General features: G+C 39.4%; 1 protein-coding gene across 8 annotated transcripts in view; it reads right to left on the bottom strand.

Moving 5' to 3' along the window:
- The window catches only part of foxp1b (forkhead box P1b), a 150,147-nt gene that overhangs the window by 62,704 nt on the left and 69,167 nt on the right, over positions 1-18,276 (bottom strand). For all 8 annotated transcript variants that reach the window (XR_010914407.1, XM_067504136.1, XM_067504141.1 and 5 more), the window contains one exon: positions 17,281-17,450. Coding sequence is in view for 7 of the 8 variants with exons in the window: in XM_067504136.1 (XP_067360237.1) it covers positions 17,281-17,439 (159 nt within the window). In the remaining variant the exon portion in view is untranslated. The remainder of the gene's footprint in view (positions 1-17,280; positions 17,451-18,276) is intronic.

The following is an 18,276-nucleotide window of genomic DNA, read 5'->3' as shown; positions in this document are numbered from 1 at the left end:
GCCCAATAAATGGCAAAAGAAATGTGTATTTTGCAGTTGGACCCTAAACCAAGAGGGGCAGGTGGTTTCACAATCAAAACTTCTTAATGTTAGTCAGTCACTTAAAGCTGCATCAGGTTAATGTTTACTGCTTAGAAATGCAACACTAGAGCAATAATGGAGAATTACTAGCATCTACACTAAGACTTGAATCAATGTAAGTTAAGTTGAGAGCAGTATTCTATCTCTTCTGTGATAAAAAAAAAAAAAAACTAATTAAAACTGATCACTTGAACATTAAATACATATAATAAAAGTTAAAGAAAATCAGGAAAGTGTCATTTCTAGGACCTGAAGTTTGTTGTTTAAGGCTACAACTCTTCTTTAGCTATTTGAAAACAGACTACTAAAGAGATTAGATTGGCCAACGACATTTACAATTTTGTATTATTAGTATTTATGGACTAACAAGTCATGAAAAGAAACTGTCCTTTGAGTATAAGCACTTTTCGAAACCACTCCAAGCTTAATTAACATGCGGAGTGCACTGTGGTGACAGAATTGGACGGCCTCAATCTGCCTGAGCCACCTTCAGCTTTAGGCGCTAAGACCTGCAGGCTTCAATAAATGTTGCTGTAGAAGATGATCACAACTCAAATTAAGTTATGCACTAAGCTTGAACGGCTTACATAAACATGTGATGGAAATATTAAACAACGACAAACTGAGGGAACGGGAGGGAAAAAAGTATGTTTAAAATACAGGTCCTGATGCAATTTGAACACCATTTGAATTAGTGCAATTGAGTGAATAATTTGTCCAGATGTTGAATTTTCATTGGCGACTGAACACTGAATATGTAATAAATCACCACCCCGCCTCAGTTTTTTTTTTTTTTTTTGGAAAGAGCTACAGAAAGAGCAGCCTTAAATAAGAGGCAAAAGTAAAATGCAGGTGGCACAAGTAGCCCAAACAACAAGCACTGCAGGAACCAAGGGCATGTGGGCTATAGAGCTGCTGGGGTGGTGGGCGGTGGATGACAGACTGCTGTTCAACTCCATTAGCTGCTATGTGAGAGGGGTGCATCTAGCAGCACACGACCTGTGAAGAATCTTAGATCTCACTCTATCTTGGAATGGGGATTGCTGCATTAATTCTAGGAAACTGTAATCTCTCAAGCAAATCAAATTACTCTCATTAAGCGCTAGAAGAAAACTGCCTCTGTAATAAGTATGTATAAAAAGTATTTATTACCAATAATCACCTCTTTAATATGAGCCAGCTTACAACAGCTTTTATTTTTGCTGATTAAGTTTAAAAATGAGGAAACAAGGAAGGGCACATGCTCATGGATGCATACACATAGCATTTACAAGCACACTTTGAAACACACAAACACACACACACACACTAATACACAGCTCATGGAGTTTATGAGAGCAGTTGATACAGTGATTAAAGGGGAGGGTAGAGGAATACAGTGCTTGAGGGCCTTGGAGAGGACGTGCCTCACCTAGTCATAAAAACACACCTCTGTCTTTAAGCCAGCACCAGAATCGCTCTCAGTGGGTTCACTTGGAGGTGAATCACTAAAGAATTTACATGCAAAGTAGCACATGTCATCACCCAGACAGTGCACCTGCACACATAGCGTTACCCTGTAACTTGGGGTACAGTTGCTGACCGCCACGTATTTGCAACAGTTTGTGAGGCTGACAGCGTGACCTGCTGTAGGCACTGATGGAAACGACGCGGTTTCTCAAATACAAACACTTGCTGACTGTTTTTAGATCGTTAGTTGCATAAATCGTGTATCAAGGCGTAATATTCAACCAACCAGCCTGTAGTATGTTGAGTACACAATACATATATGTTTTTTAAATAAAGCTAATGAACAGGAGGACATAAATATTTTGGTGGGAAGTGAAGTATTTTCTCTTATTCCAGGATATGACATCATTCCACAAACTGCCAACTACCGACTACAATTACTTTACTGGTAAATGGAGGAGAATGAGGTTTCCTGTCTCACTGTTTTTGGGGTTTCATTCTCTATTTTCATAACCAATTAATTACATCTATGAAACTAAAAGACAAAAACACTACAAAGCACTCAAAATGTGTGATTAAAAAAAAAAATTCTCTACAAAATCAATTAGGATTGAGGGTCAGTGGGTCATTCATTCATGGTTTCAGCATAATTACCTGTTGTTCTTCCCCTCATTTACTTCTTTATTCATCTGGGATGACGATGTCCCCGCAAAGCAAAAGAACACACTTTTTGTGATTATTCAAATTAAACGCCGATTCCTTAGGGAAAATGTCTATCAAACTACAATGCAGCAAAGCTAATATGCCCCGAAAACAAACTCCCCTCAAGCAAAATGAGGAAATTTGATTAGATGTCAGCCTACATAATGTAAATTTCGATTTGACTTCCCCAATCAGGCAATAAATACAAAATAAAAATAAAATTATGAACTATGATGAAAAAAGCCTCGACTGCCTCCACCTATGTCTCCATCTGATACAAGTGCTTGGCATCAGGACAGGTTACTGCAGTACAGTTGCCCTGTGGCTACAAATCCCTGCTAGTGCTTTTTTAACTGTCTATCAAAGAGGCCGCATCCACTCCTGTCTGCTATGATTCATAGCGAGTAGAAGGGGAAGGTGAGACAGAGAGGAGGAGGAGGATTATGGCTGACTATAGAGGTTCTTTACTTCTTATGAAGAAAGCTGTAAATACATTTCTAAATCTCTGCATCGCTGCTATACAAAGTAGAAAGTCAGTTAATAGATAGAAGCATTTACCATGTTTAACACATAAAAGCAGACTCAGTTAGTCCGCCGGCAGACCATCACATTAACACTTTGTAAACAGCCACCCATAAAGATAATTATTTTGATTGCAAGACTCTTGTTAGGCTTTTTCGTACCCTCCCCAACATCTGGTTAAAATATGGGGCAAGTTCTGGCTTCCTGGCTCCCACTCAGGTAGTTAAAATAGACTGCACACATACAAGTGTAAATAGAGTCATGGGTTACTTTCATTTTTTCCAACTTTAGTTTACAATTTATTTCACTCAGTTGCGAGTCAGCAAAAATGCAGGAGCTATGGCTTCCCACACCACACCTGCCAGTAAGTGATCATTTTCTCTCCAGGCACAGGAGCTGCTGGGATATGCCACAACATGCAACATGTAGCATCAGTATAAGTGGGATGCTCCTACAGGCAGGGCACGGGGGAGGCACAGAGGCACATGCAATGGGTTTCCATGCATGAGTTATACGCCTGACAAAGACTTTGAATGTATGGTAATGCTAAAGTCATATTCCCCATACTCTAATCTTGATTTTTAATTTCCTTGTGTGCTTTGATTTGTAGCAGGCAATATTGTAGAGAGGAGTCCTCAAAAGTGGTGCAGTGCACAGGAGACAGTGGTAATTGACCAAGATGCTGCTACCATTGAGTCCCCTGTTCCCTCACCTACAAATCCCAGTGGCCCTGTTTTCAATTTAACACAGAACTTGACAAGATTTCACTCATTGCAGGGCTAAGGTCCATCTTTGACACTTTTACATTAGAAGTCCAGCTTTCTGCTGATTAAAAACCTTCCCTCTTCCTCTCTCTTTCTCTTACTCTATGGGAAGAGGTAATGTGAGAGGGGTGTCCATTTCCTGTCCCCCCCTTTCCCTCTAAATCAACCACAAATAACTCACAGCCTCCTGCACCTATCTTGATTTCACTTCGGGAGATAAGGACACCATTTACTGTTTTCATTGAGCTGGAGTGCTAAGACAGAGAGCACCAAATTACTCTCAGATCGAGATAAATACACCACAAATCGCTAATTCAATCCGTCTTCGATGCCAGTGATGTTTTGAAGAGAGGGCAATATCAGAAGATCACACTGTGAAACTGGAGTCTGGTGCTGTGATATCGGCTAGAGACCGCATCAAATTGAGAAGAAAAGCTAACTGTAACTTGAGTCAGAATTCCCTTCGGTAAAGGTGGTAAAATGTATCTCTGTATTATATAAGGAATGTGCTTTTATGGGCGTCCTTCACGGCTATGACAGAGAATGGCATAATAAGGGGATGGTCAAAATGTACCTATGTAAAATTTGGGCTTAAAAGACACAATATAAAGCTGGGAGATAATACACAAGTTGCACGAGTGTTTGTAGAGGGCAGCGCTGCCATAGGTAGTGGTGGATGGTGGTGAGGGGGCTAGGGAGTGAAGAGTATTTACTGATATGGTTATCTTGTCCTGTGACAGGCAGGATCACTCAATCAGACGGCATTGGCTCGGCTCAGGCAAGCATTACAAGCACATCCCTGTACTTCTGGGGAGGAGGCGTCAGCCAAGCCAAATCTGATCAACAAATGCAGTTCCCTTGTGCCACAGCTATATCTGAGATGAAGATGATATTATGTGGAAGTGAGCAAAGTGATGTGAGAGCACTGTGAGAAGCAGAAAAAAAAAAGCAGAAAAAGTGAGAGAGTGAGGAGGAGGAACCTCCTCTCATTTCTTAAAGGCATAGTGTGTCTCCACTGAGATAACATGCTGATATATTTTAATAAGAACCGTGTGCCTCACAACACTGCCTTTATTAGATAAAAGAACCAAGCATTTATATGCTGAAGACGGTCTCAAATTAATTATCAAAAACCTTTAATTAAAAAATAAAAACTTGTCTGTCCAGTAGTTACATACTAATTAAAAGCACAAACCAGGCATAGCCCAACTGACATTGGTAACGATTCCTTTAAAAAATTACTGACATGTACATGTTATTAAAAGGTTAAAGAAATTAGCATTTAGCAATGAGCAAAAATAAATATAGTGTTGAGTGTGCAGATAAGAACATAATAATTAGGGGTAGGCATTGCGCTGGTGGAAAACATTTGACGAATAAACCTGGACTAGTTTGCTTCTTTCCCTGTTGCCCTACAGATATTTTACATTATTCAATCCAAAATACCATCTTTCTGATTCTAACTTTTCTTTTGCATGTTAATGTTTAATAAGTGCCCATGGCTATCTATGGGCACAATTATTAGATATCCGCAGAGAGAAATTGAAAAATTAATCATACTCGGAATTTCGTACGTTTCTGATCCATTGGAAATGGCTCTAAGAGCTGTGGCTTCTCCCCTGTCACACGCTACATCTAAACACAATCAATCTGCTGCCAGAGACGGGCTGCTTGTGCAATAAAGACAATGGCATCAAGACTGTAATTAACTGATTATTTGTATGTTGGCACTTGTCCTGATGCACTGTAACACTGATTAGCCATTTGCAAGTGGTGGTGATTACTCGGATGTTTCTCCCTGGCCTGATGCAGGAGCACAGAGTCTGTGTTTCATAGTCTACAACATTATACAAAGTGGCATTGTGGAGGTTTGTTGTGTCAATAGGTGCAGCTAGTGGGGAAGTTTCTCTCAATTGGGCCTGTGAGACAACTCAATTAATTACCAACACACTCTTAAATAACACTAACTACTAATAACAGCTGCAAATGCAAAACTGCTTAGACCAGGTGTCTTCTGCAGTTATACATAACTCAATTATTCGTGCGTGGGCCCTGTAGCTTTTCAATAATCTGTGTGTTGCCATTACTGCATGCAGCTTATGCTAATATAGCATACAGAGTATAAAATATGCTAATATGTAGACAAAACAGCATTAAGTTATAGATGAAAAAGGCATTTATTCTACAGACCATCGAGTTTCTAAGTGGCAATTTTAGCTTCTGAAAGGCATGCATGGTAATATGTGGTAATATTCAAAATAATATTATCTACATTTTCAGTCTGTTAAATACTACCCTGAAATACTGACAACTTTTTTGTTTATCTCGATTTTAGACTGGGCTAATATGTCTAACACAGCTATATTTTAAAGTCCTTAGAAAGCAGTCGGAGGGGTTGATTGTATTTCATCCTACATCCTACGAGTTTTTCTGTGCTTGTGCATTTAAAAATAGCCTAATGACTCAAGTGTTGAAGCGATAACTGTTGATTGTGTGACTGCAGGTACATGAAGGAAGAGTTTTAAGCCTGTTTCACATACAGTGAACATATTGCCAACTGTAGTAAATTCAAGCCCAAACCTGACTTGTTGCTATGATAAATGCTAAGCTTGGATTGGATTGGATGAAACAAAAAATGTTGATTAGCGCTAATTCATCAACAATCTGGAAAAATTGTGTACAACAACAACCACTGTGTACTGCATCCGGCATAAAAAACTGTGCCAAATCAACATGCGTACAATGATCCGCTGTGGCGACCCTGAACTCAAGGGATAAGCCGAAAGGACAAAAGGAAATAAATAAATAAAAAATACCCCTACATATAATGAGATAGTATCCAGTTTCGAAAAAAAAGGATGTCCAGAGACTGGACAGCCGCGGTAAAATCCCATTTCTGTAGTACTGCAGTAACATCAAACAGCTGACTCCATTATGGATTGAATCCTAGTTAACCTAAAGTGGTTAATGAATTGATGCCACAAACGAAGTGTGAAAATGACACATGAAAATGTGTGTTGCTGTGCAGCATCATGTAAGCTCACACTTACAGTATCTTACAGTTAAATCAGTATATATATATATATAGCAGTGGCATTAGACAGACATTATTTGTATTGTTAAACAAGACCAATGATTGATCCTGTGTGCTGTCTATGTGCCTCCCACTACACTCCTGTTGGACTTACTCAATTTCCTCATCCATGCTTCAAACCCAACACCCCCCAGCCACGCCAACCTACACACACAAACCCACGCACACGCACACACCCTGAAAATGAACGACCTCCTCCCTAAACAACCCTTTCTTTAACATGTGCCCAGAAGCAGCACTGCTGCCTTTTGTCCACTCACTGTCTCCTAAGGCATGTCATCCAGCTCTAATCAAGCAGAAAATGGTCATAAATATTTCTTTCTGCTAGATTTCACATTCACATTTCACGCAGGGACATGATATTTTCCCCCTACCTCCAGGGAGTACCTAATGCAAAAAACAGTTACTTATATTCAAGGCTCATGTTCCTTCAGTCAAATGCACAACATATTCCCTGTGTGCAGGGAAAAACAAAAAAAAATAAAAATGGTAGCGAAAAGGAGAAAAAAGGAGGGGGAAGACATAAAGGACTGTCTTATTTTCTGTGCCATTTACTTGGCTAGTACTTTCACAGCTATCCCATTATATCATGTCAAAAGTTGTAAACAAGCAAATAACAACAGCACGTTAGAGACCACATTGAGAGAGCGGCACACATGGTGTTCTCTCTGCCGGCACCTGAAGAGGAAAAACTGTTATATATAAATAGAGTTAGAGAGAAAGAGAGAAAGAGAGAGATATTATATATATATATATATATATATATATATGTGTGTGTTTGTGTGTGTGTATAGATATAGATATATAGATAGGACTAACCTTTTTTTATATATGTACAAAAAAGGTTGCATGAGGATTCTATTGGAACCATTGTCTCTGCACCAGCTAAGTATTTATTGCATACGTCATTCACAGGATGCGGAGGTGCCATCACTATTATTTATGACAAGACATCTCATCATGGCATATCATTCTCTAAATGGTACACAGCTATTCACCAGTGAATACCGACCTGTGCCATTTTTCTCTCGAATAGAGGCCATGTCACTGCTGAATGTGCAGGGGGGTTGTTATTAATCACTGATACATACTTGGGTGAATACATGTCAAACAATCAAATTTACTCTAAGAGACCCATACAGTGCATGGTGTGGCTGTCCATGCATTTTTACTTCAATGAAGGCTCATTTGATCATCTGCATTTGTAGTTTATTAAATTCCTTCCTGTCTGCAGAAACAGAGCTGTCAAGTTTATTTTTTTCAGATAAAAGAAAAGTACACGCTACCTAAATCGTAATGATACATGCAGTTTCAAGATTATTACACAGTTACATAAGTTTTAATTCTATATTACATGATTTTCAACAAATGTCCTATATCAACATTGTCCCGAATGAATTGTGACAGTTACACAATAGATTTTTTGTTTTTATCTTTAGAAAAGCGAGCCATGTTTAGCTAAATTGACTTCATGCATTGGTCTTGATCCAGCTAACTTTAGTAAATTAGCCAGCCCCTTCAGCAGGTCTGGGCTTAAGGACTTGTTGCTATGACATTAAGCCAGATTGGAAAAAACAAAAACATTTAGACTCAGGCTAATTCATCAACAATCTGGACAACTTAGTTATCTATGTAAAAATTCTAATGAGACAGTATCCAGTTTCAAAGAAGCCTAATATAGCAAATGGTACCGCTGGACAACCCAGTTCAAACATTATATCTTGATACAATATGTGACATGAGTATGTCATGTAAAATACATAAAACAATGCATCCACGACAGATGCAAGACTGTATTATAAATGCAGTTAATTATTGTAACTAATTAGTCATTCATTCAGTGGAATCATGAATTTTTAGGAACAAATGACTCATTCCATTTATCTATTTTACACCAACCCACACACTCATATACAAATATCAGCATTTGTCACAGTTAAGTGAGGGTATCATGATGATAGGCTAAATTAAAGAATTTATTTGTATTACTTAAAAAAACAACAACTTTATTTTAAAAAAGGGGGGACTCCATCAATTTTACACATCAAGTTAGCATAGAGAATTAAATCAAGAAGTATATCACAATATTTCAACAACTCTAAAGGAACTTAATAAGCTGACATGTGTCATCTCAGCCATACTGTGAAATAAAATCTATTTTGTTTCTGCTGCTCCACCTCAAGACTTTTTTATATTTCAGAAGTTCACAAACTTAATTAAAAGGTGATATTAAATTACTAGAGTATCATCCAATTTTCTATGAACTCTAACTAATCCATCAATCCATCAATCAAGGTTAGATTTAAATAAGTTTCATGCATGTTAGGTTTTAGCCAATTTTACTAAAGTAACATTTATTTTGTATGTTTTAATTCTGCTTTAATGGGCATTTATTATCACTGGCATAAAGTACATTTTTCCAAACCATAATTGTTAAATCGTGTCTTTAAGTTTAACTTTATCCCCTTTAACCCATGCACTGAAATTCTGACAATCTCCTGACTTTGTCCCGAGGCGGTGTATGTGACAACTCAAATGTCCAAATGAGAAGCTCCGGATAGTATCTGGACTTTATCTTTATCTTATTTTCAAGCCCCGTAATAAAATGTCCATATTATGTGTTTAAGCTTGTGCATGCAGCACGCTGCTCTGTCCCAAATTGTTGGGAGAATTTAAAGGAAATGAATGGACGTGTTAATAACATTTCACTTGACTGCTGTTGAGCCTTTAGAAGATGCATTGCTCGGATGTGCTGTAAGGAAAACGCTGTTTGCCACAGCTTAGGTTTTATATCATGTTGTGCCTATCGCTGACCGCGCACTGAAGCCGAGCGGAGTTTTTCCCCTTGAGGACGCTTCTCACTCGGGCGATCTCCTGCTGTGTGTTGCATGTATGAAAGACAACTCTGGACAATGTTCGCGGCTGATTTGTCCTGACATTGTCCAGAGTTCATATGTGAAACCGGCTTCTGAGACCTTTTGGAGCTGACATATGTGGGCACTGTTGTCTTAGGATGCTCAGGGGAGCATTATCTGCAGTCTGTGTGCTAACAAACATCAGCAGGTGACAAACTGGTATTTTGCTGCCATCTCTTAGCTCCCTTCAGAACCTTTGCACTTCCTCCCTCTGTCACCTAGCCTGTCCAGGATTTACAGTCAGAAGCCAAGAATGAACACTGATGTCTATTACCCACATTGTGCAAAGAGATTATAAATAAGATATAAAAGCCTGGCTCACTACAGGATTTTCACATTAGCCTGGCTGTGTAGGTGATGCCCTCTATGAATACATGTATAAAAGCAAGCAAGCGCACATGCACCAAGTAAATACACACAAACACACACACACACACACACACACACACACACACACACACTCACACACACACACACACACACACACACAGAGTGCAGTCTTGAACTCTCTGAGGCAACTCTACCTTTGTAGCTGCTCACATGTGTGACCAAAAGATGCCTTAATCTGCAAAAAGGATTAGGGCTTAATGAAACAAATAAGTGTTTTAAGAGGAGACAGTCTTGGTTTCAATTTCAATAGCTCATTTAACCCTTATCTGCCCAAATCCTTGGGGTCTATTCTATGTTAATTGGATCTACATTGCACTAGCACTGGGGGTGTTAACAAGCACAGCCTATGAATATTAATTACCCTGAAGTTTTCTGCACAGAAAATACTTCACTGATACATATTAATTCTATGAAGTTTTTAAAGTAGTGCTCTCATTAAAAATGAATAGGCCCTGTGCTTGAATGTTTTCCCAAGAGGAATTGTGCATCCTTACGTCTATCCCTAATAAACCAGGTCAGATTAGTTATCTTTAAAGAATAGCTTCTCCTTAAATGCTATTATTATTCAACTAAATGTAAACATCGCAACAGGGAGAAAAAATGGTTTTGTTGAAACAGTGTTTTGACAATGGCTATTAAAGACAGTCATGTCTGAGCATGTACTTTCCCAACCACAGTCTCCTGAGGCCCAGTTAAAACGGTTACTTATTTACAACGCTAAATACACAAGTTGTTCAGCTAAACAGCACAAAATTACTCTGTGTGCCTGGGTATGTGTGCATGTGTGAGGATTTGTGTGTGTGTGTGTCTTGATGTGGAGCATTGAGAAGTGGTTGTTGGCACTACTTTAAATAAAACATTGAGGATGCATTAGTCCTCTGGCTAGCCGTGGCCTCTCTCAAAGCCATTTAATACTGAACTGAAGCAGGCGTGTTTCCCTGTCTGCCTCCAGCCAGCTGCTTCAGACACCTGCTCAAAGTTTAGAGTTGCCCACTTCAGCACAAACACACAGACCATGGCCATCAAAGACCATCCGGGCATCAGACAATGAGAGCCACTTCATTCTGCCTAATGATACCAGCATATACTTGCATCATTTACATAGGAGGCATTTGTACGTGTGCACATCCTTGAAAGGTTTCCCTAATCCCACCTCTCACTACACTGACACACAGATGGATTTGGTGTAGACGAACCTTAAACAAAGGCCTTAAAAAAGGGGTTTCTCTAACATTAAAATATCTCTGCTCAGAAGCAAAAAAAAACCTTTGTCGCTACTCAACTCTGTTTGCGATTTCTCTTTTTGGATGACATGCAATTTATATTTGTTTGATGTTGTTAAACCAATTAGACACATAAAAACAATGATTGACATGTCGGTTCAGGAGCACAGGAATTACTGTTAGCCCTGGTTAATGGATAGCCTATATGAGCCATGATTAAATATTTGTTCATTTGTGTGACAACAGGAACAGGACGTTTTGTCGATGGGAAAAACTAAACTGTTTGTTTGCCTGCAATGAATAAAAGAGATAGTGGAGAACAGCTGGGGACGGAAAGAAAGTATGCTGAAGCTCTGTAGAGTGACCGAGGAGTGTCTACCCTGCTTGTGTGTGTGTGCGCGTGTATAGATCTATGTATGTATCTATGTATGTATGTATGTATGTGTGTATATAATATATATATATTCATTTCTTGTGTGTCTTTTTTTATTTTGTTTTTTCATGTTTTTACAAATTACCTTCACAGTGCTAAAACATTAAAAAATACAATGGAAGTCTATATTATATAGATTATATGTATATATCTATATGTATATAGATATATACATATAGATTTATAGTACCCCACATTTAATAATGTTATCTGCCCCAGTGTAGTCCAAAGGAAGAATTATTCCTCTCCTTGCTGCATAAAAGCGAAAATATGTGGGTTATGTTTGGGTTATATATGTTGCTGTTATGATAGATGTACATGTCCACAAGGGGCAGTGTTGCATTTGGCTAATTAAAATTAGGTGAAGAAAACTGGAAACTTAAAGGAAAATACCCCACTGACTGAAGACAAAAAGAACAAGATGTGTTGGTATTTTCTAAAGTTGCCTGCGAACCGTTTCTCTAGTTGCTCCTTCTATACTGATCCCACCTCCTGTCTTTATGTTGTTTGCAACAACAATGACGAGATTTAGGATTCCATGTTAAGTCTAACGCCCTACTCATGGGCCCTTTCTCTGCAAAGGTCTGCACAGATGTTTATTTGCCTTCAGAGAAGAATGATTTCACCGTAATCCCCCAACTCGATCAAGCAAATAAATACTTTTTAAACTGATTTATAAATCATGTTGATTTTTATTTTTTCCTTATTTTTTTTTTAACATGCTCAACAGAGAAGCTTAAACGAATTAAAATGTTAGTTCACATAATTTAAATAGGGTACACCTGTAGAGTGGATGTGTATGGTCTGTCAATTCAACTAAGTGGAGTGGTTTTAACACGTCTTGCATTTATCTCCAACTCACTATTTAACATATGTCATCTACTGCACACAAAACAGGTTCATCCTTGATAAGTGTTAAAGAAAGAAAAGAAAAAAGATTCCTCATCCGTCTTCTTTAATTCCAGTTGGTCACTGCCTGGATTCCATAGACACTTTCTTTTCTTTTGTGCCGACATGAGATTAGATCTACAATGTAAGAGGAGTGTGACTGTGTGTGCTCCTGTGCGTGTCCATTCTTATTACCACAATGTCAAACAACTCCTGTGATCCCCCTCCTGCTGCCCACATGAGCAGGGTGTGTAAACAGGATGTCAACCCGCGCAACAGTCAACTATTTTAAACTATGGGTTTCGGCACAGATGCAACCTGTGTTTCATTTCTTCCTGGTTGGAGAGTTGGCGGCTGGAGGTAGACTCAACAAACCAATGAGTTCATAGACTGGTTGTCTTGGAAGGCATCCATAAGACAAAGGAGAGGTGCTAGGTGGTTTACCTCCCAAATCCTCAATAACAAAACCGGAGTGACAAAAGGATTGGAAAAGTTGCAGCTAGACTAAACAAATTTCTTTTCATAATAAAAAAAAGCAAGCAACTGTGTTTGAAAAAGCAATATGCTTTAAGTGAGAAAAGCCTAAGCTTTGGTAAAAACTGTTGTGATAGTTTCACTGAGACAAGCTGTGTTTTTTTCCCCTCCCTTTAATAATTATTTCCCCTTTTTTCGACATAGCTGCACATTACTGTTCAATTTTCACCTCCATCTGTGTGATTATTAATCAGATCAAACATCAATTGCCAGAACCAGCAAAGAAATTCAGCCTGTAATAAAACTGTCATGTGCTGTGGTATAAAGACAGATGTTGCCAGTTGTGTGATAACATAATTAAACTGTTCTGTGAGGGATTCCATAAAATTATTCAAATTGGACGAGCACTATCATTTTACCAATAAAGCAATTTAGGGCAATATGCAATGTCATAACACTGATGTTATCCTCTCCTCTAGATTTTCCAATAAGTTGAAGTCTGTGCTTGGCCCCCTGTGACAATATGAACACTATACACAGAGATACCTGAGAGCTCCTGGAGATGAAGCAGTATGCACAGTAAGACTATGGGGACTCAAATCCTTTCAGTGTGATTCGCTTTGGCGATACAGTGCACACACAGTGCATGAGCTCGATGACAGAAAGGAAGCACAAATTCAGGGGGACAATGTGTAAAGCTACTGGTCAAACAGCACCCAGAGCAAAGAACCCTTTATCACACATGTCAAATATTTAGCACTGCACTCCACAGATATATAAGTTTATCACAGTAAATAAAGAGATAATGGCAGAATGCAATTCCAAAGTGCTGTGATAAGGCTGCATTCTTCTCGTTAAACAACACAACACTGCAACCCCCTTGCCCTCAGCTCAGCAGCAGACTACATGCGATTAGCCGAGACTGAAGGCAGCAAATGCTCTGCCTCCAATCTGTTAACTTCCTCAGTCTGACCATTAGCCTATAATGTGAAGTGGATGCCAGAAACCAGCAGGCCCTGTACTGCCAAGTCTAGCCCTTGTTCTATTCTATCTGTCTGAGCATTTAAGTGTTTGCATGTGTACTGTAGGTCTTGCCCAAGAGTCTAATGATGGTGACTAGGACGTGCATTTCCACCTTCTCAAGCCCCCACAAGGGAGCGTGTAAGCTTTGCATTATGCAAACAGGAAACCTGTGCCCGCTCAGCACTCTCAGTGGCCACTGTGCTGCGTGTAACTCTCTCATCTCTGTACACGCAGCACACCGGACACCAAAACCACACAAAAAGAGAAACAAACAAACAAACTGAAAACAAATATCTATCCATCTCTCTTGCTTTGTGATAATCTTTAAAAGCACTTGACTGACAATGCAAACTGGATAGATGTGTTTGCAATGAAAAAAAAAAAAAAGCAATCATTCATCTTTGCTCAATTTTTCCTTTTGCAATATTGTTGGAATATATTTGCACAGTATCAGTGGGAGGAAGAGACAGGTTGATATTTTAGAAATCACTAATTTGATTAAAAGGGCTCTTCTAAAAGACAGGATATTAATATTTAATACTCTACAGTTGTATGCAGTTGAACCAAATTTCTAGTAAAGCAACTGCTTGCATGGTTAAACACATGAGACATTATAAATGTGCTGCTGGAAATGACCATGCACATATCACATAAAATCTGTGTATGGGGATTTGAATGTCCTGAAGACAGCTGCTCCAAAGCTAATACAATACCCCTAACATCCTTATTCTCACTGTGTGTTTATTTGACTACCACAGCTCCACAACACAACTTCCTGTTGCAAAATCATTTAAATCACAAAACAGGTTATTGCAAAAGCTCTTTCATACTATTGTTTTTTTGTTGTATTTTTTTTACAGTATCTTCACTTCCTCATATGGGTAACGTTAAAACCACAACTTCTGCAACACAAACAAAAACAAAGAAAATCAACATATTCAGATTATGGAGCATACACACAAAGAAAAATTAAAGAAATATTTACCTACAAAACATAAAAGACACAAACACACACACACACACACACACACAAACACACACACACACACAAACAACTACCAACAGTCTGTGAGCAACAGCAAGTAAACGTCCAGCTATTACAACAGATATCACTGGAGTTCCTCAAAACGTGCCACATTTCCACAGCTTCTTTGAGAGAAAGAGAACACAGGCGGTGGCTTTTTCATCCATGGTTCTTATCAAACAGTATTTGACTTACTAATAGAGATACTTATATCAAGCTTATGGTCCACTTCCCCCAAATCTGACTAGTCTATAAGATGAATTCCCTTGTCAAAATCAAGATGATCAAACAGATTACACTTTTTTCATCCCCCGTCTTTATTAATGAGGACTGTCTTTCATAGTTATGTTCCGTAATAAGAATAAATGATATGCCACTGCCAGGTTTGTTGTTCCCGCTCACTCAGGGGAGGCTCACACATTTGCACTTTAAGTCTGAGAAGATTTTAGATTGATTTTAGCATCACCTACAAGGGTAATAGCATGATGTTTTCTGGAGAACAAAGAACCGGCAAAAAAAAAAAATAATCAAAAAAAGAAAATCAGTGTGTCAGTTGGAGGCGTATTAGGCCAAGCTGCAAATAAAACTTAAAAGAAAGACTGTGAAATGCCACAAAAGTAAAAAGTTATCAAGTAATTGAGCAAAGATGGTAATGCCCTGGGGACAATTAACATGGTTCATGGTGCATGAGTGAAAATCCTGGGTTGCTCTAATGGGAGAATAACAAGACTGCCTGCCTGCCTTCCCAGTAGCACTACCCTTGTATGCAGCCTATCAAAGCCCAGTGTCAGGAGCTGAGAGTGAGACATCTTGTCCTTCATCCCCATCCACGCACCATGTATCACACACACAACAATTAATAGGCGTCCCTCTGTCTCTACTCCAAATGTAGGCCACAGAAATTAACATGTGGATTTGTTCAGAAGGCGTAAAACAAAAAGCGCTTGTGAATTGTCACAGTACAAAGCAAATGGCAGAAAATGTGATGGTAATACACTGAATTGGGAAAGAGAGAGCTGCTTAATTTTCCTTCCTTTAAATCTCAGTCCAGATCCTGGAGAGTAATAGTTCTTTCTGCATGACTAGAAAACGGGGACTATGCTTGGGCTGTATTCTAGAAGGGGGGAGGCTTTATTTCCACCCCTTCTTGGTGTCAAGTGCCCATCCATGACACTTTTCCCTCTTGCTCTGCCTCTCCCCTGCCTCACATTCGTCAAAGATGTAACCCTGTTGTCTTTGCAGAGCGAATCAGAATGTGCCTCTGGCAAAGAATGAAGCAAAAGTCAACAGGAATTAAGTTTCAGTGCAACTGTTTACTCAACTGTGGCCTGCAGTTATTGAAATTTTATCCATGGTTTTGTGTGACTACTGCAGTAATGAATTCAGTATGGCTGTGATTTTCTAACTGACGACATGCTCATTTCGAGCTGGAAAAAAATAAAAGAAGGGTCCAGGAGTGGGGTGTGGAACTGGGGTAGTGGTGATGAAGAGCAGATCTGCTAAGGCCTAAAGGCCTAACACTGAAACTGAGAAGTAGGAAGCATGCTCATCTCTGCGTGTTACAGAGCCATATCCCTCATGTTCCATGCTGCAGCATTGTTGCCCTCCCTGTATGAATGCTGATGGATGTGCTGTGACAACAGACAGCAGCACAGAGCCTGTGCATCATCACCAAACAGCTCCTGACAACAACCCTAGTCGTCCTGTCAGAGAGACTGAGATAGCAGAAGACACACTGATCTTTTCAATGTTGTTTCCTTAAACACACTGCCGTGTGCCACACATAACGCTGACACCAACAGAAAGAGCTTGTCTGTTTGCCTCAAGTCGGAGATGGTGAAAATGTTTTGGGCTTCGTTGACGATCATGCTGACGTGAGTTTCTATAACTCATTGGCTTAACACAGCAGAGTCGTGGCATTAGTCGTGAGTGTGAGGTGTGTTTACAAAGAGCGACGGAGAAATGCTGTCATCCTATTGGATGCCACGGTTTCTTAACTGTCTACAAAATCCTGTGGCACCTACATACTTATGAATATGTCAGAACATCGTTATTAATATTTTACCAAAATGCACACGCTGCATGCTACAATAAACACATTTGCAAGCAAACACAATAATACAGAGAGAGCACTTCCCCTTCTTTAAATATTCAAAACGGGCCTCAATATACATAAATAATAATAATAATGTGTTTATGTACTCAATGTACTTTAAGGTGGAATTAAATATTAAGCTACACTTAAGGGGGATTGGAACAGCTAAGGTAAAGACAGACGTGAAAGGGACGATGGTCTACCTGGTGCTGCTGGAGATGCAGCAGGTCAGCTGCAGTCACCTCCACTGTTGGTGTGTCGCTCTTGGGTTGTCCCTCTCTGGATACGGACTCCACGCTGGCTCCTCCATTTTGATTGGCTGGTCCATTGCTCGTTGCCTCCGTCCCAGATTCTTGCATCATGTCTTAAGAACCTGAAAGAAGATGCAAAAAGAGAGAAAACAGGGACAGAGAGAAACAGCTGTTAAAACACACGGCAATGAGGTTGTGTTTCAACTCTGGGCCAAACTATAAACATCTGTCATATCCTTCCCACACAATTTCACTTTCATTGCAGGTTTCCCTATTGGTTTGTGCTTCCCTGTGTCTTGTTTGTTTACTTGTACCATATGCAATGAGGCAAATACACATCCACACGCTCTCGCAGACTCTGTCTCCACAGAATAATGAACTGCTCCTTTGTTTTTTTGTTTTCCTGCGCAGATCCTTTGCAGATGACAAGTCCATACCGGGCTGGAGAAAACTGAGAGGGACTCAGGATTTGTTTGTGTTCTCTATTATAGGTTATATGCCGGGGTTGCTGTGGAGGGGTTGGGGTCTAGCACACATTGGAGAGGAACCCAACCTGAGCTGAGTGAGAGCAGAGGAGCCCGAGAAAACACTGAACCTCCAAAACAAAACACTTTCTATGGAAATGGATATATTTACTTGCAAGGCTCCCAGAAGAACCACGGCAGAATGGCTTTTTAATGGGAAACAGGGCGACTCAGGGAGATCTGCCAAAGGATCTCCATGAGAAACATCCAATGTGAGGCTGAGAGAAAACAGTCAAATCCATCAAGGTTGCTCAATTAACACCAAAATACAGGTTTGAATATGAAGAAACCACTCAGATATGTTGGGGGAAAAAAATTGTTTTTCATAACTAACTCAAAAGACTAACGTACAAATGTTTTTGTTTTTTTTTTCCTTTATGTAAAAACAAGACAATAGTAAACTATTTGCTTAAATTTTTTACAT

This window comes from Channa argus, chromosome 5 (genome assembly GCF_033026475.1).
Source record: "Channa argus isolate prfri chromosome 5, Channa argus male v1.0, whole genome shotgun sequence".
Taxonomy (NCBI): domain Eukaryota; kingdom Metazoa; phylum Chordata; class Actinopteri; order Anabantiformes; family Channidae; genus Channa; species Channa argus.
This window is presented reverse-complemented; position numbering and strand designations above follow the sequence as displayed.